Consider the following 26,262-nt stretch of genomic DNA (forward strand, 5'->3'; position numbering starts at 1 on the left):
TGGCCCACCGATAACTTATCCTATCCTCCTACTCAACTGCAGCCCGTGATCCTGTCCCCAGGGATCCCAAAGTTGGCTTGGCTCACAAAGGGCTGGACAAGACAGCAGGTGTTGTGGAGCACATACAGAAAGCCCCGGTCAGATGCTGCCTGGAAAAACACCTGAGGCTTTTTTCCACAATCCTGCCGCTTAAGCACCGGCCTCTGCAATTTGCTGGATCCCTGCCGGGAGCCTGTGATTTTATTTGTCAAAGTGCCTGTCGTGCTTGATTATGCTGCGCTTTGAGATCTTTAGGATGACTTATGCCGACTGTGGCATATCATTACGGGCAGCACCTCCACGTTTGAGTCATTTATTACATTATAATGGAGTTTTATCATTGTTTTATTAGTTGTCAGCTCTGTTATGGGTAAGGTGAGCCAACTGGTCCTGCAGAAATTGAGCATGTGAAGCTTTCCATGGTGATAAACCCTTTTATTGCCAATAGAACAAACGGCCGTTTGAGGTACAGCGGTAAAGAGCCTTGGCTAAATCGTTAGCTCTTCCCAGAAGGAGACCTCAGGAACAATGGTGTAATCTAGTTTCTGCAGGTAGCTGAATGCTGTGGGTTTTTTTTTAATTTTAACTGGCTGATCACCCTTTCCTCCCCTCTTTTTACAACCGAGCTGGTATTACTGGCTTGCCTGTTTTACGCAGAGGAACTGGAAGTATAGCATGAATGTTACCTTAGAAGACAAAAGAGCGAGGAGAGAAGTCGAGTGGGGTACAAGGAGAGGCATAGTCAAAGGCTAAAAGGGGAGGGGAACAAATCAGATTATTTATTATTTGTTTGATTTACTGCCGGCCTTTCTTCCTGGAGCTCAAAGTGACATATATAAGAAAACCTCTCTCTTTTGCCTCCCTGTAAGGGAGGCTGGGTGGAACAAAACCGACTTGCCTAAATTTGCCCCCTGGCAGAGGATGGATTTGAACCAAGGTCTCTCAAGGCTGAGGTCAGCACTTGAGAATCAATACAACAGCCTGCTTCTCTTTACAGGTAGACACAGAATACAGTGACTCCCATAGTTAGGATGCTGAGTTGGAGATTAGCAAGCCTGTGTTTGAGACCCGTGTGCTGCTGTGGGGAGGGTGAGCTCCCATCCCTTGCTCTAGCTCCTGCTGGGGACATGAAAGGAGACCCCAACTGGGCGTCTCCTGGGAAACGGCGATGTCATCGGCTAATCCTTTCAACCAGGAAGTGTCTCAAGGCTTCTGACGAGATGGTGATGCACCACAGGTAGTTCTCAAGCTACGACCTGCAACTGGCACAACTAATGACAGTTGTTAAGTGGATCACCATGTGATCAGACCTGATATTGCAACTTTTTGCGGTGATCATAAATGTTCACTATAGAGTGGTTTTTGCCAGAAACTGGAAGCAAACGTCAGCTTCTGGCAAAATGTTCGTATGGTCGTGGGATGTGGGATGCTGCAGATAACTGTAAATGTGCAAACATGTGAATGTGGTTGTGGGAGGACGCTGGATCTTCAAAGGTGGGTCATAAGTAGCTTTAGGGGTGTGTGTGTGTCTGTCATCACTTTGAATGGTCGCTAAACAACCAGTCATAAGTCAAGGACATGTGGTATCATAAATCGGGTGAAATTAACCATCTCCAGATTTAAATCTTTTGACCCGATTCGTGGCTGAAAGATGGTTTAAAATTTCAAAACCTATCCAGAACCATTTCCAAAGCCCTTCCTCCATGGGGGCTGCTCTGGACTGGCACCATGCCACAGCATTAATACCTTGCTGTCCTCAGGCAGTCAAAGCAACCATTGCTCCAATTGGCAGCTGAACTAAAGCTAAAAGAGGGTCTTGGAGGTGGACCAGGTGATAATTGGCAGGATGTCTGGCCAATCTCCACTTCCCAACTCTGACATCCTTGGAGCCCCGCGGTATAACAGATAATCAGAGTTGGAAGGGACCTTATAGGACCTTATCTAGTCCAACCCCCCCAACCAAATGGTCTCCTTCTACTAATCTTTTTGCAGGCAGATCAGCTTTTTTACTTTTACTCCCCTCCCCCACTGCAAGACCAAATGTGGGGATGAAGCCAGGATAGGGGTCTTGCACTCGGAGGGTAACATTTTCACCCCTGTTTATTAGGAGGCTGGAGAAAGTGCTGGTGAGCTCAGGAATCGTCTCCAACTTTGCCAAAACAGAAAGGAAGAGACTTGTGTTCGGTGTGTGAAATTTCTAAGATGGAGCTGGTAGCTAGGCGGAAGTGCTCCAAATTGTGAAAAGGAAACAGAGGTTAATGTTTACCAGAACTCACCGGAGTTTAAACGTCCAGGTTTAAATCCCAGGGTTCAATAATCCCTGTAAACAAGCAACAAATATTTCTGGACCTTTCTCAGGTCCATGCAGCTGAATGAACCTGAGCTGGGATGCGGACCCAGATTGTTGGGGGCAATAGGGTGACTCTGTAAACTGCTTAAAGAGGACTGGAAAGCACTGTGAAACGCTATGTGCTATCTGGGCAGCCAAAATCTGGATGACTACCATGCTACAGCAGGGGGTTATTGTCTGTATCTCTTAGTGATCATCTGGTGGTCTTTGCAGCCCTGATCTGGAAGCCCCAAACCAAGACCATGTTCTCAAAATGTTGGAGACATTTTGTATTAGAGTTAGTTAGCCTCTTGTATTAGGGTTAGTTTGACAGTCGCAGGAGTTTGCATAATTCCCTCTCCCATGTTTTATACGTAAACAGGTTTCGATTTGACTAGGCAACCCCTGACCCCTTGGCTCATTGCTTCGGAGATATTCCCTTATCTAAACAGAGGAACAGATTAACCACAGTCAGTTTTTTTTTTTTTTAAAAAAGAGTGAGAACAGGAGCGAGTTCCAATCGCCTGCCAATTTGCCCATTGACTCAGCTTGTGGGAAGTTGGCAGGGAGCACTGGAAAGGAGGAATAAAGTGACCACTGCTATTAAAAAAAAAGCAGTATTGCAGGATGGCATGATGGCATGGCAGTGGCCACAACTTTGCCAATGCAACTGGGCTAAAGATCCTTGAAATTTCAATCTTGTGAGAGTAATGGTTTGGGGACACGTTAATGTTAAGTTAGCATATTTGCAGTATGCCTGGATTCAAAAATTGTCACCTTCACTCAGTTGAAGGTGACAAGCAGACAAGGGAGTTGCAGTAGTACATAAATAGTATACAGTAGTCCTCTTTTGTTGCATTATTCATTATTTTTTTTTAAAGCTCTTGTTTCTTCTTCTTTTGTTTTTTTTTCCTCCAAACCACTGCAGGAAAAAGCAGAGTTTCTTGATAAACTAGGCAGCTACCATTTTATTTACCCACAATACTTAAAAACAGGCATTATCTAATTGCAGCTGCCACAGAATAGTATCTCTCCAGGGAGAAATTGTTACAATTTATAATTGTGCTCCCAGTTAAATTATGTAAAACAGCCTGAAACCATAGAAACTTCAGGGGCATCTGCAGTGGTGTATATGTGTGTGTGTGTGTGTGAGAGAGAAGGCGGGGGTAAATAATATGTGTATGTGAGAAAGAGAGAGAGAGAAAGAATATGTGTGCGTGAGAGAGAGAAAAAGAAAGAGAGGGACAAATATGTGTGAATGAGAAAGACAGAAAAATATGTGTGTGAGAGAAAGAGAAAGAATATGTGTGAGAGAGAGAAAAAGAAAAAAAGAGCGAAATAGTGTGTGTGTGTGTGAGGGAGAGGGAGAGGGAGGGTGGGGGGGAGAGAGAGACGAAGTTTTTGACTGTGATCAAAATCCCGCTCCTTTTTATATACTTTATATGAATGTCTCACATAAAAAGGACGGGGCTTGGATCTTATATGCCTTGCGTATGGACTCATAAAACAGGCAGGACCTTAAGTTTGCAAACATAGTTGCTCCATTGATTGTTTTGACATAGACACCCTGTGAATACCCCGATGGACATTGAAGGAATTGTATCTATGTAAAATGATGGTTGCTTAAAAGATCTCCATAGCTGTCCATATATTTATTTGCTAAATCAACAGCAAAAAACAAAACAAAACTATATTTCATATTCCAAAAACTCTCTTAAAGCTCAATGTGAAGATAAACATCATACTTGTACAGTGAGAAGCAGGACAAAGCTTCTGAAAGCTATTTCACTTGTCCTCAGTGACATCAACCTACAGATTCTTGACTGATTATGAATCACCATGATGTCATCTTGTTAACATCATAACCTGATATGCAGACCCCCCTGATATGACTTTTCCCAGGACGATGATGACCCTAAGTTATTAAAATTAAAAAAAAAACTGAGCCAAAGAAGCAGAACAAAGTCCAAACAATATCTGAAATGCCTTAAAAACAAAAATTGGCTTTTGTTTATTAAAGGAGTGGTGATGACGGTTGAGAAGTGTTCCTCTTAAAAAGCCTTCCTTTTGCTTTCAAAAGCTAGGCAGCAAACACTGAAACACAACCCAACGTATTCTACACTCTCTAAAAAGGTACCTAATTTGGAGCATCTCTGTCACCCAGGAAACATGCCGGGATGTTACCATGGGAACTAGAATTCTGCCGGACTGCCAGGCTCTCCCTTCTTGATTCTTCCAAAAGCAGCTAATAGTTCCAAGCTCCAAATGCCACTTTTAAGTAAATCAGTCTGGTGGACAATATGCTAAGTTAATAGAAAGGCTGGAACTTGGGGCAAGAGAAGACTACCTTCAAATGGAATCCTTGGGAGTTGTGATCATCCATTTTAACAATAAGCTATACGCACTTAACAATCCAGCCCTGTAAGATTTCAGAATCAGTTCAAAAGTCAGTAGCAGCTTCAGTCTATTGTGACACTGCCCCCCCCCACCCCCCCAAAATAATCACATTCTTCTGTGACTTTCAGCCAAGCATGGTAGAACATCCATTTTGCCTTTTGGCAAACTTACATGGGATTCATTCATCCATGGAAGGGGTTTGTTTGGAACAAGGTGGAAGTAGTCTTCCATTTCTTTCTTCCAGGGGATTTGTTTTCACTTTCCAATCTAGTCTACAGCTTTGAAATCTCCTGGTGGTCTCCTTAACATTATTATTTTTTAAAAGCAGTCAAGGTTGGCTAGGTGCTGCCACCTGCCATGGCCAAAACATGTTTAAAAAGTTTTCTAAAACATGCCAAGGGTAATAGAAGAAGCAGCTAAAAGGGCAGTGTGGGCCAAATTGGAAAACAAAAAAAAACCAAAGGGAAATGCAGTTCACACACCTTTTAAAAAAAAGTCTGTGGAGATTCTCAGTCATCCAGGTTGTCTCAAAGGTGCTTTTTCAAAAGGCAACCAGATGGGGGGATGGGAGGGGGAGTTGCCCTGAGGAAGAAGAAGGTGGCCATTTTGTTTCTCGTCTAAGAAGCTTCATCGGTTCTGGCAAGGATGGTGGGGGTGATGAAAGGGTTAATTCGGACAGGACGGAGGCGGGTGTTGGAAGGATCATATTTCTTTGCAGACATCTTGTCATTAGCCAGAACCAATGAAGCTTTTGGGATGAGGTGGTTGTTGTTGTTACCTGCTCATTTATAGATTTAGTATTGGAACAAGAAAGGGGAAGGGATCTTTTAAATATGGAGAGATTCCCAACAGGTTTAATCCTGTCTCTTTGGACAATCCACGTCTTTTCTTAATGCTTCTTCTTTTTCTGAACATCAGATCCACAAACCACGTTTAGCTGAACAGTAACAATGATGACAAGTGTGTAAAAAGAGCTGGTAGGAGCCCGCTATCCCCACATTTCAGGGAATCTCCTTTCTTTATTTGTTATATTTCAGGTACATATGTTTCTGCCTGTATATTTTAATATTTCAATGTTATAAAACAAATCAGTGTAGATTTGCTCTGAGAAGGACAGGTCGGAGAGAAGACATTTGCTAACCTTACAAGGAACAGCCAATTTTGTACTTTTTTGACACATTTTTATCCTGCCTTTATTATTTTAACTAATACCTCAAGGTGGCAAATGGACTACTACTCCTTCTTCCTCCTACTTTCCCCACAACAACCCTATGATGTGGCTGAGAAAACTGACTGGCCCCAAATCACCCAGCTAGTTTTTGATGTCTAAGGACTAGAACAAATTTCTGGAGTCTTGTCACTCCCCCTCTCCCTCTCTTTCTTTTAATACAACTATTGGGCAAAGAAGGAGAAAATTATATGTGTGTGTGTGAGACTACACACACACACACACACACACACACACACACGTGCGATAGCAATAACAATACCACTTAAGACTTATATACCACTTCACAGTGCTTTACAGCCCTCTCTAAGTGGTTTACAGAATCACCATCTTGCCCCGCACCAATCTGGGTCCTCATTTTATCCATCTCAGAAGGATGGAAGGCTGAGTCAACCTTGAGCCTGGTGAGATTTGAACTGCCAAATTGCAGGCAGCCAGCAGTCAGCAGAAATAGCCTGCAGTACTGCATTCTAACCACTGCGTCAGTGTGGCACATCATGGTAATGGCAATAATGTGAGCTCTCCAATAGTCTTACAAATAGTTCCGCCTTGCCTTGCCTTTTATTCTTTTATTCCAAGAAATAATCAGGAATCTGACTTCAACTTTAGGTTATTGCTTGCCAAAAAAGAGACATATATTGTTCCTCCGCCTCCCCTGTCTGAGATCCACCTTTACATCATGGCGATGTGATGGGAGCAAAGATGGGAGGGGCCGGCAGCAATAGAAGAGAAGGTCTGGAATGGCTCTCAAACAGTCTCTGCTCCATTTAAAGATCAAACACAGGTGCCTGCTGGCAGAAGGAGGCAGGGAGTGTGTGTGTGTGTGTGTGTGTGTGTGTGTGTGTGTCAGGCAGTAAGTTAAAAAAAGAAAAGGGGAAAAAAAACCCAGTATGATGCCAATGCCTGTGTTGTTTGCAGGTGGGAGCGCAACATTTCCCCACCTCGGCAGCCTGTTGCGTGCAGCACAAAGACTTTGGCTTCAGATGCATGACAGATAAATTGCCCAGCAGGTATAACCTAAATGGTAGCTGGGTTTTGGATCTGGCCTCAGCCAACCCTCGCAATTTTGTTCTCAAAAGGGCATTTCTTCCAGGATTAAAAAATAATGTTTGTAGCTGCTAGTTAGGTAGCCCTGCATTTAAATGATTAAAATAAGGACAATATAACTTTCAAAATACGGCTACAAGACTTGTGCTGGCTCCCTTCAATGCTGTTGCCAATGATATGCTCTGGAAATGAATGGCTCAGAACCTTGTATTTCCTCTCAAGAGTTTTGGGATAGCTGGTTATGGCAGTTGACGACTCAACAATAGCAATAGCACTTAGACTTATATACCGCTTTACAGTGCTTTGCAGCCTTCTCTATGTGGTTTACAGAGTCAGCCTATTGCCCCCCAACAATCTGGGTCCTCATTTTACCCACCTCGGAAGGATGGAAGGCTGAGTCAACCTGGAGCCTGGTGAGATTCGAACTGCCAAATTACAGGCAGCGGGAAGTTAGCAGAAGTAGCCTGCAGTACTGCACTCTAACCACTGTGGCGCTCAACCATGAGGAATGACAATAAATGTATTCTGACTAGATCCATTGTCTCAGGAAGAGTATAGGTAGCTACCTCGACTTACTAACAGTTCGTTGAGTGATCGTAGTTGCAACAGCTCTGAAAAAAATGACCTGTGACCATTTTTCAGACTTATGACTGTTGCATGTCGCCATGGTCACGTGATCAAAATTTGGATGCTGGGCCACTGACTCATATTTATGACGGTTGCAGTGTCCCAGGGTCATGTGATCACCTTTTGCGACCTTCTTCAGGGGGGGTTCCTTGTCAGGGAGGGGAGGTGTGGCTCCCCTCAATTTGCCAGGCAGTCCCCCTTTCTTCATCACTCCTACAAGGTGGTTCCGGTCCCTATTGGGACCCTCCAACACAGAGCAAAGAGCGAAACCATGCACGATTGCAGATTCTGCTCCAACACAACGGAAGCGCAACCGGAAGTGCTCGACCTTCTGACAAGCAAAGTCAATGGGGGAAGCCAGATTCACTTAACAAACGTGTTATTAACTGAGCCACTGCAATGATGCACTTTTACAACTCTGGCAAGAAACTTATCTTAACAAATACTTCTGACTGAACTTTTATGTATCATTTCGGAGAAAGTTTGGAGAACTGGTAAAACAGATGGAAAGGAAAGAGCAGATATTATTTCTATTTATAAAAAGGGAAAAGAGATGATCCAGCAAGCTGCAAACCAAACAGATAATGATACCTGGGAAGGACGTACAGTAGGTCTCTTTAGAGAGCATCTGAAGATGATACGTTAATAAATAGAAGACAGCAAGAAATTGTTAAGAAGAAATTTTGCTGATTACCGTTATCGCATTGTTTGATCAGCTAGCATCCCTAATAGACATAATTCAAAAATCTTATTCAAATGATGCACATTACAGACAATAGTCAACTTATGACTGGTTCAGTGGTGGGATTCAAATTTTTTTACTACTCCTCATTGGCCAATAAAGAATTCTATTCTATTCTATATATTGTTGAGTGCCACAAAAATCAGTGCTGAGCCTTTTGGTCTTCGGTATGTTCTTTTAATGATTTGGATGAAAAGGTAAAGGTGAATACTGATCAAGTTTTCAGGGAACGTAACATTGGGAAGCATAAATTAATACTCTAAAAGGGTTCTAGGCCCTTCACTTGAGCAAGGATTCACAGAAAGTTGAACAGATTCAGAGAAAGAATGATCAGGGGAGCGGCAACTAAAAAGCTGGATTGAAGGATCTGGATTATAACAGAGTAACAGAGTTGGAAGGGACCTTACAGGTCTTCCAGTTCAACCCCTACTCAAGCAGGAAACCTGGTTTGAGGATGATTAAAAGCAATGTAAAAGCACTCTCCAAAATATGTCTTTAAAAAAAGAAGACTAAAACCCGTTCTCTCAGAGGGCAGGACACTAAATATCAGGTTTAAATTCAGGTAACTCCCCTATAGATACTTGGCTGTGACACGAAGAAATATTGCAGTTAAGACATGAGTGCATCTAATATGAGCTGGAGCTTGCTAACTCAGCAACCTTCACCAGTATGCTGGATTTAGATCACCTTTAACCATTAAACTGAGTTTAGATGTACAAGATGCCAATTCCCCCACCCCCGCAATCTCTGGATATACTGTAGCTCCACATGAGAAACTTAAGGTGACTTAAAAACAGACTTTTAGAAGTACCTTCTTATCATCCTGAGAGATTGACAGAAGTATGACTTCAGGGTTCTTAGCACACACTCTGATGCTAAAGTTAGAACTTGCTTGTCACCTAACAATTGCAGGTTTCTTGGACATCGTAGGTCCTTCACCCAAAAGCCACTGTCATTTCTCCTCGCTATGGGCTCCCATTCCCAGCCCTGGGGATGATGGTAATTGTAAACCTACAGGTCAGGAGGAGGGTTGTTTGGGAAAGGGTGTTCTGGGATGTTGAAAACCACCAACAGGAGCAACCAAAATTCCCCTTCCCCTGATAACTCCAGATTTGTACCACCTACAATTCTGTGATTGCTATCTTACCCCATAGCTAGAGTAGGCCACAGATCTGGGAACATCACAGCATTCATAAATGACTGGAACCACTAGACTGCTACATGCTCAGCTAAGGGAATGACAGAGAGATCACTTCACTGAAAAGACTAAATGCCCAAATCTAAAGGCAACCTGGAATCAAATCACTGGGGAAATGTAGGTGTGAGCAGGTGGTGAAAGACTTATTCTGCAGTCTGAGCATCAAGCAATTTACTTATCACGCTGGCACTGTTCCAAAATTCCATTTGAAAGCCATAACTGTCTGAGGATAAAAATATATCTACAGTCAGGTTTCCTCTCAGGAGATATATATATATATATACTTATCCATTAGTCTTATTTTTATTCCCATCTCTTCTACTGATATAATCCTGCCTGCTGCAGAATTGTAGATGTCTTCCTTTGGCAAGGGGTGTGACATCTTGTGGAATGTCCCAGGGGTGAGATTCAATTTTTTTTTTTTTACTACCAGTTCTGTGGGCAAGGCTTGGTGGGCACGGCAGGGGAAGGATACTGTAAAATCTCCAGTCAAAGGTGGTATTTGCCAGTTGTCCGAACTACTCAAAATTTCCGCTACTGGTTCTCCAGAACTGGTCAGAACCTGCTGAATACCACCTCTGAATCAAAGGCACAAACGGTCCATGAAGTAGGTCAGTAGCCCCCAACCTTTCAGGCACCAGGGACTGGTTCCATGCAGAGATGTTTTTCTGCGGACCGGAGATTACAATGGTACTAAAAAAGTGAGATGACTTTTTTATCCACTTACAACCCTTGTCGCAACCCCATGGTCATGTGATCAAAATTCAGATGCTTGGCAACTGATTATATTTATGATGCTTGCAGTGTCCTTGGGTCATGTGGTCATCTTTTGTGACCTTCTGAGAAGCAAAGTCAATGGGGAAGTGAGATTCACTGAACAACTGAGTTACTAACAACAGCAGTGATTCATTTAACATCCATGGCAAGCAAGTGGGGTAAAATTCACTTAACAACTGTCTCAGCCACAAAGATTTTGGTTCAATTGTGGTCGTGAGTCAAGGATTACCTGTATTAGAATGTGCATTACAATGATCGGTTTTTACTTCAGAGCATGAGAGTAATTTAGCCCTGGTGGCATAGTGGTCAGAGTGCAGTATTACAGGCTAATTCTATCCACTGCCAGGAGTTTGATTCTGACTGAATCAAAATTGAGTCAACTTTCCATCCTTCCGAGGTCAGTAAAAATGAGGGCCCAGATTGTTGGGGAGGGGGGCCATATGTTGACTCTGTAAACTGCTTAGAGAATGCTGTAAAGTAGTGGTGTCCCACTCAATTTCATTGAGGGCCACATCAGGGTTGTATTTGACCTCGGAAGGGTGGGTGTGTATGGCCAGGGTAGGTGTGGCCAGCTCAACCTCACTTGGCCTTCCTGGGCTCCATTTTCGGCTGCAACAGCCTCCTGCAGCCCTCTGCCAGCAAAAACAGAGCTCAGAGAGGCTACACGCGGCCCACCGAGGCTCCATTTTTGGCCATGACAAGCCTCCTGCAGCCCTCTGCCAGTGAAAACAGAGCATGCTCTCCCGCACTCCGTTTTCGTTGGCACAGGGCTGCAGAAGGCTGTCATGGCCAAAAACAGAGCCACTGAGGGCCACATGTGACTCTCCTGAGTTCCGTTTGCACTGGCAGAGGCACCAGAGGCCAATCCTTCGCTGTTTCCAGGGAGGCCCAGTGAGCCAAATCTAAGCACTGGATTCGGCCCGCGGGCCTTGAGTTTGACACCCCTGCTGTAAAGCACTATGAAGCAGTATATAAATGCTATTGCTATTGTTATTAAACAAGGGTCCAAGATGGTCAGGAAACCTATTTCAGCAGGAGTCAGCTTCAGGTGAAATCCAGAACACTGCAACCCCATAACGAAGGGGAGACAGAAAAGGCCATTGAGGAGACAGTAGCCCCATCGAATCACACACCCTTGTTACTTCTCATCTATCCATGAACCATATTGCTCCTTCCTAATAAAATACATCTGCAACTGCAGTGATTGGAAGACAGAAGATTTCCATGCGAGGAGATTTGAGAGAGGAAGGGAGGGAGACAGATTAAGGATTCTTTTCTATTATGTTTCTGAAAGGATATTAGGGTGGCTAAAGAAAGGGGACAATTATTGTAAAATAAGCGGAACTCACCTGTCAGCTCTAGGAATAAAGCTTAGCCATGGGATAAAAGGATGTTAATTTATGCAGCCGGAAGGATGATTTAAAAAAAAAAAAAGAGTTGAATAACAATAACTTCTGCTGAATGCAAACCCTTTTTTCCTTCCAGTATGGAAAGGTAACTATGGACACAATCTAAGCTGGGCTGAAAGTTCATCAGTAAGGCAAATTATTAATTTTTCCTTATTGATATTTCCATCTTCTCTCCTGGAGCTTCTGAAGGAATGGCTCTCCCCTGTTTATCTTTCCCTCCTTCCAACCAATGCTAGTGACATGTGTGTCCAGTCCAATCTTGCAGTCACAATGCATTCCTCAAATACATCCCTAAATAGAATACAGACAGTCCTCAACTTACAAACCACAATTGAGTCCAACATTTATTTTGCTAAGTGAGACAGTTGTTCAGTGAATTTTGCCCCTTCCTTGCCCATGGTTGTTAAGTTGAATCACTGCAGTTGCTAAGCTAGTAACACGTGAATCTGGCTTCTCCCATTGACTCTGCTTATTGGAAGGTCGCTAAAGGTGATCACATGACCCCAGGACACTGCAACCGTCATAAATATTACTTAGTATCCTAGTATGATTTACGTTGATTGGTTATTTAGTATCCATGACTATCACTAAGTGTTGCATCTAATGTTTTATGATGAATGCATTTTTACAATGACTATGATAATGATCTATCATTATTGTTGTATGTACACTAAGAGCTTATGCACCAGAGACAAATTCCTTGAGTATCAAATCAGAATCGGCCAATAAAGAATTCTAATTCTAATTCTAATTAATTCTAATTCTAATTCTAATAATTCTAATTCTAATTTTATTCTAATTCTAATTTTATTCTAATTCTAATTTTATTCTAATTCTAATTTTATTCTAATTCTAGCCAGTTGCCAAGTATCCAAATTTTGATCACATGGCCATGGGGATGCTGCAATGGTCATAAGTGTGAAAAATAGTTATAAGTCATTCTTTTTAGTGCTGTTGTAACTTTGAAGGGTTACTAAATGAACTGTTGTAAGTCAAGGACTATTTGTAATTTTTACACACCTTAGTAGCTTTCTATGTCACAAGCCTTCTGTTGTTTGGACCAGTGGCCCCCCAACCTTTTGGGCACCAGGGACTGGATCCATGGAGAAAGGTTTTTCCATGGACTGGAAGAGGGTGTGGTTTTGCATGCTGTCTGCATTCCGTGGATGGGGCTTTGCTTGTTTGCGTGGCTCAGTTTCTGGCATGCCACAGACTGGTGCTGATCTATGGACCAGGGTTTGGGGACCCCTGATTTAGACTACTGTGTACCCAAGACAAGCCGCACATGATAACGACCCTTGAAAAGAATGTAGGGGAAGCCCTAAGTCATATCTGGAATGGGAGGGTAAGTGCTTCTTTAGCGAACCACTGATTAACTGCAAACACTCTCCAGTTGACAATATTCTGGGAATTGAAAAAATACACTCACAGGATAGAGTTTTTTTTTTAAAAAAAAACAACAACAAGGGAGGAAACTACATAAGATGCTGAAATTAGATAGTTTTAATAAGATGGTTTTTTGTGATCTTTAATGAGATGTAATGAGGTTTATAACCCCTCTGTTATAAATCTTTTATCTTTTTAAGGGATGGCAGAATTGAGATGCTCTCTTTTTTCTTTTGCTGTAATGTTTATCAGGTAAACGGTATTTTCAGGGAGCTTCCTTCGCTTCTGCTATTGACTCCAACCATGTTAGGGAAGGGTTAAGAGCTTTCATTTTTGTGCTGAAGCTTTGATTTACATGGCTATTACAACACTGGTAACAGTAGGCATCTTTTTTTACTTAGATTATAGATATCAGCAAGAAAAAAAATGCTTTCTCTTTTCTGTGACTCTTAAAAGAAAGAAGATGGTTAAGACTTTCTTTTGTGTATCTGCGGGATGACAAAAACATATATTAGAGTTTTCGTTTTAGGACATTTTAAAAAATGTTGCTTTATAAAAATAGACATAGTCCAGGGGTTTCCAACCGGGGATGTTTGCACCCCCTGGGATGCCAGACAATATTCCAGGGGGTGCAAAAACATTGGTTAGAAGTTTCAAATTTATATTGTATATGTATAATTATATGCATATAATCATTTATTTTTAAGGGGTGCGAGAATATATCAGAAGCGTTCTGGGGTGCAGGGTATGGAAAAGGTCGGGAACCCCTGACATAGACATACATACACAATCTTTTCATGTTGTAAGTCATGACAGTCATAAAGTGGGCCACCCAGTTGACTGACCCAATTTTATGACCTTTTTTATGGTGGTGAAGTGAATGCAGTTGTTGTAAAATGACTACTCACTTATTAATTGTTCCCTAGGTTAAGTTTTATTAATCGCTCAGTAGTTTTTGTGAAACCAGAAACATAGTAGAATGAGGTCATCTGATGTTGGGATGCTGCCATTGGCTGTAAATGGAAGCTGGTTGCCAAGTGTCCAAAATGCAGTTACGTAACTTGTGTATGTGTGTCTATGCGTGTGTGGGGAGGGTGGGCTATTGGAACTTCGTCATCAGGTCATAAGTATCCTGGAGAGATCCAGCATAAATTTCAATGGTCCCTAAGCAAGTGATCATGGATTACCATTTGTTCCTGTAGTTTTTGTGTATGAGCCTTTCAGTCAGTATTGACTCTTGGCAAATACGTGGATGTACAGTTTTCCTGGCAAGATTTCAGATGGTTTGCCATTACCTTTTTCCTAAGGCTGAAAGAGAGTGACTGGCCCAAAGTCATGCCACATATTTCATGCCTATATAAGTGCTAAGAATTCATGGTTTTCCAAATTCTAGTCTAGTCTAGTCTAGTCTAGTATTCTAGTTTAGTCTAGTCTTCTAGAATTCTTGTCTTTCTTTAAGCACTACATTAAAATGGTTCTATTTTGGAACATTTACATGTATATTATTAAAACATCTTTAAGAATTCTAAAATATATTGCCTTATTTCTTATTCGATTCTCACGAAAAAGCACTGGGTTTATAGACGGCCCTTTGACAGAGCTGCTTATCTCATGGGGTTTACCTGATTACAAATTTGATTAAAAAAATTTGGATGGCCTTGAATTGCTTTGGTCCGTATGGTGGAAGAAGACTCCTCTCAGCTTTCTCTCCCTACAACAGTGGCCCCCAACCTTTTTTGAACCAGAGACTGGTTTCATGATTATTTATTCTTCTACGGACTGGTACCTGAGTTACGCAAGACTCCATCGCCATCAGGACGGCTCTTCGTTCGAAGCCACCCCCCACTTCGACGAAACTAAGCCACGAGCACCCAAACGCCGGTTTCCAACCAAAAACCCGGAAGCAACCGAAAACCCGGAAGCAACCGAAAACCCGGAAGTGCCATCGAAACAAGATGGTGGCGCCCAAGCTTTGCGGCCCGGTAAAAAATGATCCACGTACCGGTCCCAGTCTGGGGACCGGTGGTTGGGGACCCCTGCCCTACACTACAGAAATGTTCTCATGATGGTTGGTTCCCAGTACAGAAAATCTTAGTGTATCTAAGGATCTCCATATCGCCTAGTCTGAAAGCACTTTGGCCGTGGTTACAGGAAAGTTTCTCTCAGCTTTTTCCCATGGAACTCCTTCAAAAGATTTGGCCCTTCCAACCTCCTTTGGTACCCCTCCTCCTTTTGTACCATAAGGTCCTCCTATAGGAGGAGACCAATGACCCTACTCCAATATATCCCAAAGGTGCTTTTCAAAAAGCAACTGGGCTTCCCTGCTTTTTGTCCTCCTTGAAAACGTTTTGTTTCTCATCCAAGAAGTTCTTCAGTTCACTGAAGAACTGAAGAAGCTTCTTGAATGAGAAGCAAAAGGTTTTCAAGGGAAAAACAACAACCCAGGGAGTCCAGTTGCCTTTTGAAAAGCACCTTTGGGACAACCATGACCTGGATGACTGAGAATCTCCATAGACACTCCTAGTCCACTATTAACTTTCCTTTGGAGCTGGTGAGCAGTTGGAGAAGCCCAGCAGCACAAAAATAGCTTTTCTAGCCTGCTCCCCTCCCTAGTCCACTGGCAGCCACAAAGAGAATGCATGCCACGTGAAAGGACTCTTCTTGCTTGTCACTGACTCTCTCAGCCACTTGGCCTCTGGGAAGCAATGCCAAAGAGCTTTTCTGGGCTGCTTGTTTCTCTCAACTGAGGGAGCAATCCTAAAAGGATTTCCCAGAGCCCTAGGAGGCCCCTGTGGTTACACTAAAGAGGCTGTCTTTTCCTGCGCCCACTGTGAGATTGCCAGCAAGCCACACTGAAGCTGCCATCTGGCAGACACCTTGGCATCTACTGAGGGCTCTGGCCAACTGTCTCTGGGTTGGGTTTTTTGGATTCCCTACCACAATCTACACTGATGCTGCTCAATGTAGCTTCCAAGGAGGTGCTTTGTTCCAGGTTGCACCTAACTGGTACTTCGATTAAGTGTATGGTTGGTTTATGTGCTCCTGAAGGACTAATTCAATCCAAAACTCATTGAGTCAGAAAATAAAGAACAAATCTCAAGAGCAGGGGGATTTTTCTCTTCCTTTTCTGTTTCTTTACATGTGGCTATTCTCACACGTTTAGAAGAGCATTATCACAAATGCAGCCTAGTAGTAGTGGACATACCAAGGGAATAAAGATCCTTCTATCGCATCTTTGTCCCCAAAACTATATTTTTTTATCCATCTGTTCCTCTCAAGCAAGTCTAATGAATATGTATCAGGTAAATAATTGCCTGATCCCAGATAATTAGGATAATTACTTGTTGCATTCAGCCGATAAGAATAGAAGAAGCTCTAAAGAACCAAGAAATTTGTAGGATAATATCTTACAGGAGGTTTTTTTTGGAAAATTAGCTTTTTCATGGTGGGAGCTGCTAAACATAACATTTCCTGTCATGTTGAAACAAAAGCTTTCTTCTTCCCCCTTCCCCCAAACTCCTTCCAGTTTTATCCTTAACCTTTCTCGAATCTTTCCTCCCCATGCAACTATCCTTTCCTTGCACTCCCTCTCTATTCAATTGTCTTCTTCTGTTGTGCTGTTCTGTTGAAAAAGGGAGAAGAATATGTGTGTGTGTGTGTGTATACAAATGTTTCTCTGCATGTGAAATGGTTTGCCTGAGAGAAGATTGGTGACACATCCAGGTCAGCATAAATTAATTTTATACATGGGTACAGTATTGTTCAAATGGTAACTTTTAATTAATATATATTTTAATTCATCTACTTACCTACCCTGTCTGCCCCTTCCTCTCTTTTACAGTATTAATTATCTTAATTATCTTAATTATTATTTTTTTGAAGTGTGACATTAGACAGATACATAGAAATACAAATATATGTGAGACAGGGATGGAAGTATAGATTTTGTGGAGGTAATTGTCAGGATCACTTTTAGCTAGAGTTTCCAATCCTAGGATGATGAAGCAAGGAAGCCAAACATTATACAGGAACTGTGTCTGTGTTTCTAATATCTTCCTGTCTACTGATGCTAGAGGATAATCTTATATTTAGAGTTATCTTTCCATAAATATAGTGATTTCCCAAAGAAGCTAATGGGATTTGAAAGTCCATTGAACCTAACTGTAATTTCCTACTTTGGTGCACCAAGCATTGGGGACATGCTGTGTCATAAGGATCAGATCTCTGAGTGATGGACAGAGACACGCCTACATCTTTGTATAAGAATTAGTTGTGCTCCATACTGCTGTTACTTATTTGTCAGATTGCTGACAAGGACGATGTCCTGAATGGGGATAGTTTTGATTGATCCAAACAGTACCTTGAGATAAGTTTATACGTATTGGTTTCCAAAACTATCCATTAGATGTTAATTCCCAGGATGGATCTGCTTCTATATCAGATGCAAAGCTGGACTTTAACATGGGTTAACATGGGTTTCCACATTTCCTTTCACAAGAACAAGACACCTCTTTTGAGTATTTCCTTCACACAATCCAGAAGACTCCCTATTCAAGAAGTTGTAAGTTTTCCATAGATCAGTTGATCACTTCTTACTGCGTCTATGCCCAGGAGAAATGGCGGGCAGATATGAGAGAAAGCAAGCTTTTAACATACCGTTTGCTTTACTCTACTATCAGTGAAACCTAGTAGCACAATTTTACTTGAAGAAGTCTTATTTATGAATTCTTGGAAAATAATTATTACTTACATACTGAGTTTTGACAAATTGAGGGATTAAACTGTAAATATCTCTTAGCTCTTAAATCTCAACGTTTTTCTAAGCTTCTAAATTTTATTTTTGGAGAGTAACGTGCCTCGAATTCCTGGGATTTCCTAGGAATATTTTGTCAATCTGCCCATCTGCTATGAAAATTTCCTAAATGTTCAGACAGGTGGAGAGAGATGTACAGGTCACTAAAAGGCAGGCAATCACAGGGGCTGCAAGTCTTTCAAAGGGCTGCTAGATCTGTTCGAGATTGACCCGATAGGAAAATGTGTGTCCAGATAATCCTGAGAACATTTCCTTGCGATAATTTTCTTAAATTGGGAGCAGGATGGGTAATCATGTTTGGCTGTATCATCAAGCAACCATCAAATAAAGGAGTTTCATGCAACTCATTTTATACACCAAACCATGGGCAGAAATGGGAAGAAACTGAGAGGACCTTTTTGCCGATACCATAGATAGAAAAAAATCTAATCAGCTGGAGAAGAGATGTTGCAAAAATAAAAGTTACAACCAAGGTTGCATGCTATCCATAATTTGGATGGAAGGATAAGAATGGCAAAGGCAGGCAAAGGTGATCCAGAGAGAAAGAAACCTGGCCCAAACTGTCCTGGTAAACTTTTTTTTTTCTACAATTGATTTTCAAACTGAAACATTGGCAAATCGGGGAGCGCCCCCCACCGAAAAATGTATTTACGTGAATATTCACTCTTATTCCAATCTTAACAAATCACTTAGGTCCCTTCCTTGCTATTCCTCTTTCCAACTCCCTTCAAATTTACATTAATGAAACTTGCCAGTCAATTAAAAATCCAAATAGGCATGACATAAATTCCAATTGCTGCACTGCCAATCTTAGTTTTGGGAAGATGGCCCTGGAGGGAAAGAAGGAAAAGCAAGGATAAGAAAACTCCCATCTCTGACCAATTTTTTTTCCTAATCTATAGGCCTGAGGGTAGATCTTATCTTTTTATAACTAGTTTTTCTTAAAAAAAAATAAACTTTTATAACATTTAACAAATTGAGGCCCCAATAAAACCTACTTCCAGCTACTGGCCAACTACCCAGTGCCTGCTCCTAGCCCCCATGCCTGGGTAGGGGAGTGGGGAGCCAACATTCTCAGCTTTCTTGAAGGCCAACAGGTTGGAGACCATCTATATCCCCAGGGTGTTATTTAAGGCATGTACCAAAAAAGGCCCATTTCCGAGGCCCCACCATATGACACTGCTTCACTGAAGGGACCTGAAACATAACCATCCCACTAGTTTTAGTAATACAGACAGAAATCTTCCAGAATAGCCAGTTTTGCTAATAACCAGAGCCATGGCATGTAGGGCCTTAATGCTGTCAGACAGCACCTGGCTACTCAGAAGCTTCTTGTGAGCCAATGCATCTCAAACAGCAGTGCTGTTACATGGATGCATTGAGGTATACGCAGTTCTACCCATACTGCTGTATTATAGACGAGCTGCAACTTCTGAATACTGTACAAGGGCTGCCCCATGTAAAGCACATTACAATAGTCCAATTGGGAGATGACTCTACAACTTTAGAGTTCCCTCATAGTGTTTCACTGTGGCTTCCTCACACTCCAACTGCCTTCTCAGGATGTCACTGGTTGGCTGGGCTATTCTCAGGCATTGTGTCCCCCACCTGAAAAACTACGCTGTTTGCTGCAGACATCAAGATAGCTGAACACTTAGTGTGCCCTCTCCTTACTCTTTGTTCTGTCCCATTGCCCATTCAGATATCTGGTAATATGATTAACAGAGTTGGAAGGGACCTTGTAAGTCATCTAGTCCAACCCCCCCACCCAAGCAGGAGACCCTACACCATTTCTGATAGATGGCAGTCCAGTCTCTCCTTGAAAGCTTCCACTGATAAAGCTCCCACAACTTCTGAAAGCAAACTGTTCCATTTGTTCTCACTGTCAGAAAAAAATTCCTTATTACTAGGCTGAATCTCCTTGATCAGTTTCCATCCATTATTCCTTGTCTGGCCTTCGGGTGCTGTGGAAAATAGCTTGAACCCTTCCTCAGTCCCTCAAATATTAAAACACTGCTATCATGTCTCCCCTGGTCCTTCTCTCTTCATTAGACCAGCCATGCCCAGTTCTTGGTAATCCTAAACCAGAGGTTGCTTCTCTCCTTTTCTTAGCCTCATAACCCAATTCCTGGTCTTTGTTCTTAAATGATCAGGAGTCTCAGATGAAATGGAAGGGTTGGAGAAAATGAGTCTCTGTACCTGACCTAGAGCACGAATTTTTCAATCTCAGATGAGTAAATGTGAACCTCGTGTCTGGGAGAAAAGCCTGACAGTTTGCAATAATATAAATACAAGCTGACTTCACAACAATCTCCTTTAAGCCATTTGCCAACGTCAGCATTCTGGCTTTTTTTTTTATCCTAGATCCCACCAAAAGCAGGTTATGTGAAATTCAAAAACATTTTGCACACTAAACCAAAAAAATCATGGGTGGGGAATGCTGAGCAAAATAGATTAGATGCCAAATTGAGGTACATTTCTAAATATTTGGTTTAATGTTTATGTCCTAACATACTCTGAATGTTAACTCTATTGGTGTCATTCCAGACAAATACCAAGGTTACCAAAATGTGGGGCTTACCCTCTTTCCTGACCCTCTCCTGCACCCATATCGGCATAGTATCCTTTCCTGCAGACCCACTTCTCTGTAAACTGTAGGGCAGCAGACCCTCCCTCCATAACTGGCACATAAAATTTTCCACAATACCTAGGAATGATATTGTCAACTACTCCACAAAGTTATGGGAGATTTTATATTTAAAAACATGGCTTGCAACCACACATTGTCTGCTTAGAACAGCCTGAAGAAACCCAACACACATATCACAGGTTTCCTGCTTCTCTTGAGCTGCTCCACATCAGCCAAATTAAAGGGGAAAAACTATAAGATGCTTGCAAAAGCACCTTCTAAACAGACAAATTTCAGGACTCAGCCTCTTAGGTAGTATGTGTAATTTGTTATAATGGAGAAAATGATTCCAATATTAAATAGATTGGATTATAATTCCAACAATCATAGAGCATGGATATCAGGATTTCTCCCACCTAGGGTGCTACAGTTTTGTTAGTCGTAGGTTTGGACGAAGACAATCTATGAATCTTGTCAAGTATTTTGAAAGTTGCATATGTTTTATTCATTGGATCAGTCCCTTCTTCTTATCCCTCTTATCCAAACTTAAATCTGATAATTTTAATTTATTCTCAGAAAACCAGGAGCAGTACAGGAAGGGAATGGAAAGCTGGCCAAGGTCCCCCAGCCTCAATTGCGCAGTCATGAATAAAGGCAGGACAGAACAGCCATTATTTAGCATCAATCATACTTTTTTTTTTTTTGCACTGCAAAAAGCAATAGAAACACAAGATTGACAGCAAAGGCTTCAGAAAAAAAGTTATGTTTTTGGGTAGAAATACCTGACTGGCTCTTAGTCCTTAGCTCTAGTCTGAGAGTTTCAGCAATATCAGAAACAGCCTCTTGAACCAATCAGAAAAGATGGTATTATAAGCGAAGCCTCCAAGTAACCCCTTGCTCAGAGGTCAGAGAAGATGCCTCCATAGAACAATAATGAGCAACTTTTAAGGACAGGAATGGGCGAGAGGGGTGTTCATCCAGATGTTGGTCATCTAGATCAGGGGTCCCCAACCACCACTCCCCGGACCGGTACCGGTCCGTGGATCATTTTTTACCGGGCCGCAAAGCTTGGGCGCTGCCATCTTGTTTCGACGGCACTTCTGGGTTTTGGGTTGCTTCTGGGTTTTCGGTTGGAAAGTGGCGTTTGAGTGCTCACGCCTTAGTTTCATCGAAGAGCTGGGGGCGGCTTTGAACGAAGAGCCATCCTGATGGTGATGGAGTCTTGCGTTACCCAGGTACTGGTCCGTGGAAGAATAAATAATCGTGAAACTGGTCCCTGGGTCAAAAAAGGTTGGGGGCCACTGATCTAGATAGTACTAGTTCTAGATTTTGAGGTATGAAGGTAGTCCTCGAGTTACAGTCACAACCCCAAAATTTTGTTGCTAAGTGAGAGAGTTGTTAAGTGAGTTTCCCCCCACTTTACAACCATTCTTTCTGCAATTATTAAGTGAATCACTAGATAAGTATTCCACGTTTTTTCTCATACCTAGTCCTTCTAGGCAGTGCAGATCGTCCTTGACTTACAACTGCAATTGAGCCCAACATTTCCGTTGCTAAGTGAAACATTTGTTAAGTGAGTATTCTCCCATTTTACGACCTTTCTTGTTGCAGTTGTTAAATGAATCACTGGAGTTGTGAAGTTAGTCACACGGCTGATAAGTGAACCTGGCTTCCCCATTGCCTTGTCTTGTCAGAAGGTCGCAAAATGGGAGAAATCACATTGGACATTGCAACTGTCATAAATATGAGCCAGCTGCCAAGCGGCTGAATTTTGATCACATGACCATGGGGGGTGGGGTTGCAGTGGTCGTAAGTGCAAAAAATGGTCATTGGTTGTTGTTTTTTCATTGCCATTGTAACTTTGAACGGTCACTAAACAAATGAATAATAATAAATAAAATAATAAATAAACAAGCTGAGGACTACCTGTATTAGATCTAGATATTGAGCAATATTGGCTGCGGTTGCTGGGGAGATATTTCAGCAGAGGTGGTATTCAGCAAGTTCTGACCAGTTCTGGAGAACTGGTAGCGGAAATTTTAAGTAGTTCGGAGAACCGGCAAATACCATCTCTGACTGGCCCTGCCCCCATCTATTCTCTGCCTCCTGAGTCCCAGCTGATCGGCTGGGTCTTCTTTTGTTGCCCTGCACAGGAGAAGAGAGCTGGAAAGCAGGTTAGTGGGGGGGAGGGAATGGGGATTTTGCAGTATCCTTCCCCTGCCACACTCACCAAGCCATGTCATGTCCACCAAGCCACGGCACGCCCACCTAGCTATGCCCACAGAACCGGTAGTAAAAATTTTTGAATCCCACCACTGTATTTCAGTAATACGCTGGGATGGCTACAGATCTCCCCCCGTCCCTGATTCAAAGCCTTTGCCTTCTCACATACAACTGTTCAAATTCTTTCCAAGACCTGCTGAATAGCAGCCGGCCATTCCGGAGGAATCAGAGTGAGGGCCAATTTACATTTAATCAAGTCATGCATCTGCTCTCACCAGGTGACGATTGGTCGCTGCTCAAGACCAACGTGGCAGGAGTCGGACGACGCCTTCGGATCTGTAGGTAAAGAGAGATTAATTACAGTAACCGCTTGTAAGGAACTTATTCTAAATGTCCAAAAAAAAAAAAAAACCTTCCCCACAGGCAGAAGAGAGGGACTGTTATTTGTCAGCAACTCCGAAGACAGTTCTTTATGGTAGATAGCATGCTAGAGATAGGCAGCACTACCAATGTTTTTGTACAGATGTTTTTTTAGACTGTCATTCTCACAAGACACCGTCAATGGTAAAGTAAACTATGAGAACAGGGAATTTGATTCCGACTGGGAATCTGATGGATGTGTTGAACCGCTATTTCATTATTTCTGTCCATAAAGGCAACATGATGGGAAATAGACACCAAAGATATTTGGACACTTATATTCCCCACCCATTATGCTGGTGACGTTCTTTTCCAACTATTTGACAATGGAATAGAAAAAACGTAATGGTGCCATCATCATCCTGGAGGACCACAAATAGCATGAATAAAATTAACAGAATCATTCTGAGCAAACTAGGTTGAACAAAACAATCCTTTCTCACAAAGGTGAGATTTAATCCTTGGGAACATGATATTAGCCTTTTGAGATAGTCCAGACAGGAAAGCAAATCATGAGTATTTATACTACTTTTATTGTAAAGTTAGTTAGAGTAACAGCAACCTGCAAGTCTGAAAGAACTTTACCTTTCAAAGCTCTAAGGGAGAGTTGCTTCTGAGATGTTTTCTTCATCCTCATCCCTCTTTGGGACTCAAATTTCTCTTATCTGACTATTGCCAGCTATGATTCTTCCTCTTTTCTCCCAAGGTTATTCTCACAGCCCAACACATCACAATACATTTCCTTTTCAGCACTTCTTCTTAGATTGCAATTACCTCCAAACTCCAGACAGCCCAGCGATGCTGTCACCCTCATATGTCTTAAGGAAGACCATGTGTTTCAAGTCCTTCTTCCTCTCACTCAGTTCGGCCACGTTGGGGGGTGATGAACCAGGAAGTGTATCAGTTGCTGGCTTTTGAGATAAGACCTCTGACTGAGCTGAAGGAAAAAGTTCTGGATAGAATAGCTAAGAGCTCCCTAATTGAGCAAATTGGGGATGTTGGACAGTGATGACCATAGCAAGCCATGCTTTCTTCAAAAATAAAGAAATGCTACTTTTTCGTAATTATTTTCTGTCTTAAGAGAATTATTGGAAGAAAGGTGCTGCTAAGAATCCCTCTAACCGGTTTTGAACACAACCCAGTTGTGTTAAAGTTGGTCTAGTCTGTGTGTGGCTAGGACCCCCTCCAATATCCTTCAAGGACCAGGGAAAAAACATCTCTTTCGATTCCAACCTGAGAAATCAGTAAGTGTGCTTTGCACTCCTTTCCGATTTTAAGGATGTTCAGCTCGATATTGTTAAATCCGTAATTGCTGCTTTTAGCTGTTGTTTTGAAGCCTCTGGTTTCTAGCCCTTGTGAAGCATTTCGGTTTATTATTGGGTGTGTTGTTTGCTGTATTGGATATACTACAGTGTTGTTGTTGTTGTTTTAATTAGATAAATAAACAGAGCACTTCATTAACATCAATGGCCCTCCATGGAATATATCTACACATACCCAGCCGTAATTGGAACAGCAGAAATCCTTTTTGATAGTGGCCCCACTTCTACCGTATTTCCAGGGTGACCTTTTTTATATCTCAAACATCTATGCAGATATTTTGATTTGATCTCTTTTTTAACCCGCTGTGGCTGAGGCGGCGTTGATGCTATGCCCCAAATGTACTACTGGGCTGAAGTGTTTATTGCTTTATTATGTTACTGGTTTGTTCACCGGGTATATTTTTAGCCTTGGCCGTTTCCTTTTTTAGGAAGCTGCTGCACAGACATTCGGTGCAGTCTTACCTTGTGCAACCAAATATCCAAAGGAGGATGGCAGAGGAAGGAGGGGAGGAGGAGGAGGATGAAGTTCTTTGCTGCTAAAAAGCCTCACATCTGGGGCGCGTGATCCACAGGCAGGGATGGAATAAAAATATGGGCCATACACGCAATTAATCGATGAAATATTCATAGCTCCAGCCGCCTCCCCCTCCTCCTATTTCCCACATAGCCGCATCTATTTTTCATGCAGCTCTCCACATCTCAACCAGACTAACTGGAGACCTCATGCCAGAAATATAGTTCTCAACCGGCTTTCAGTCTTTCCTCTAGTCCCAATCTTATTGCGGGGGCTGCTGATGGGCTGAAATTGAGGGGAGATCATTGCCACCTAGGTTTCTCTGCTGCTGCTTTTGGGGTGGGGAACATAAAGAGCTTCTATATTCCAATGGAAAGGAGTGCCTCACTTCTCCCATTTTAAAGCTATGGATAGCTTAAGGAGCTCTAAGTCAGAGGTGGGAGAACTGCGGCCCCTTTAGGACATGTGGACTTCAACTCCCAGAATTCCTGAGCCAGCATGGCTGGCTCTGGAATTCTGGGAGTTGAAGTCCACATGTCATAAAAAGGCCATAACTCCCCACCCCTGCTCGAAGTCCTCCCAAACACTAGGCTTCAACTGGTTATGAAGTGAACCCCTACACAGAGCAATGATCTTGAGTTCTTCCTGAAAATAAAATTTAAAAAAGGACTGGTAATTACAGTATAAACTACTGGAGTTATATGACCTGCATGTCTTCCAGCCCAAAAGGATCCCTCCCTGTTTGCTCATGGGAAACTGAACAACAGAAGTCAGGGTGAAATGCATTTTTCTCCCTTCCCTTCTTTGGGTAAGGAAGGTTATCCTTACTACTGGCAGAAAATAGCTATCTGGCACTGGAAAGGTAGCAAAAGAGTAAAATGGCAGCCAATACAGGGGAGAGCTTTTCCATTAAGGATTTCCAGCTGGCAGGAGGTGTGTTTATTGCCATATTTTTTGGGGGGGAGGGGGACAGTATCCCCCCACTAGAGGCTCAGCAGCCTCTGTTGTGTAATGACGTTTCGGCAGATTTTGTTTAGGCAGCTGCCGCCTTTGGAGGGATCCCCAGTTGCCAGCTGTTATCCTCATTATTAACACGCAGTGGGGGAGGCTTCCAGCTAGATTATGCTAGCCATTAGAGTCCCCTGGCACAGAGTAGAGCAAC

The 26,262-nt window shown here is 42.4% G+C and overlaps 1 protein-coding gene across 2 annotated transcripts in view; it reads right to left on the reverse strand.

The window, feature by feature from the left end:
- The window catches only part of PPP1R1A (protein phosphatase 1 regulatory inhibitor subunit 1A), an 89,531-nt gene that overhangs the window by 17,728 nt on the left and 45,541 nt on the right, over positions 1-26,262 (reverse strand). For both annotated transcript variants that reach the window (XM_026713757.2, XM_026713758.2), the window contains exon 2: positions 23,120-23,180. In XM_026713757.2, coding sequence (XP_026569542.1) covers positions 23,120-23,180 — 61 coding nt within the window. The remainder of the gene's footprint in view (positions 1-23,119; positions 23,181-26,262) is intronic.

The sequence above is a fragment of the Pseudonaja textilis genome, chromosome 2, assembly GCF_049901715.1.
Source record: "Pseudonaja textilis isolate UNSWEBS1 chromosome 2, rPseTex1.2, whole genome shotgun sequence".
NCBI lineage: Eukaryota > Metazoa > Chordata > Lepidosauria > Squamata > Elapidae > Pseudonaja > Pseudonaja textilis.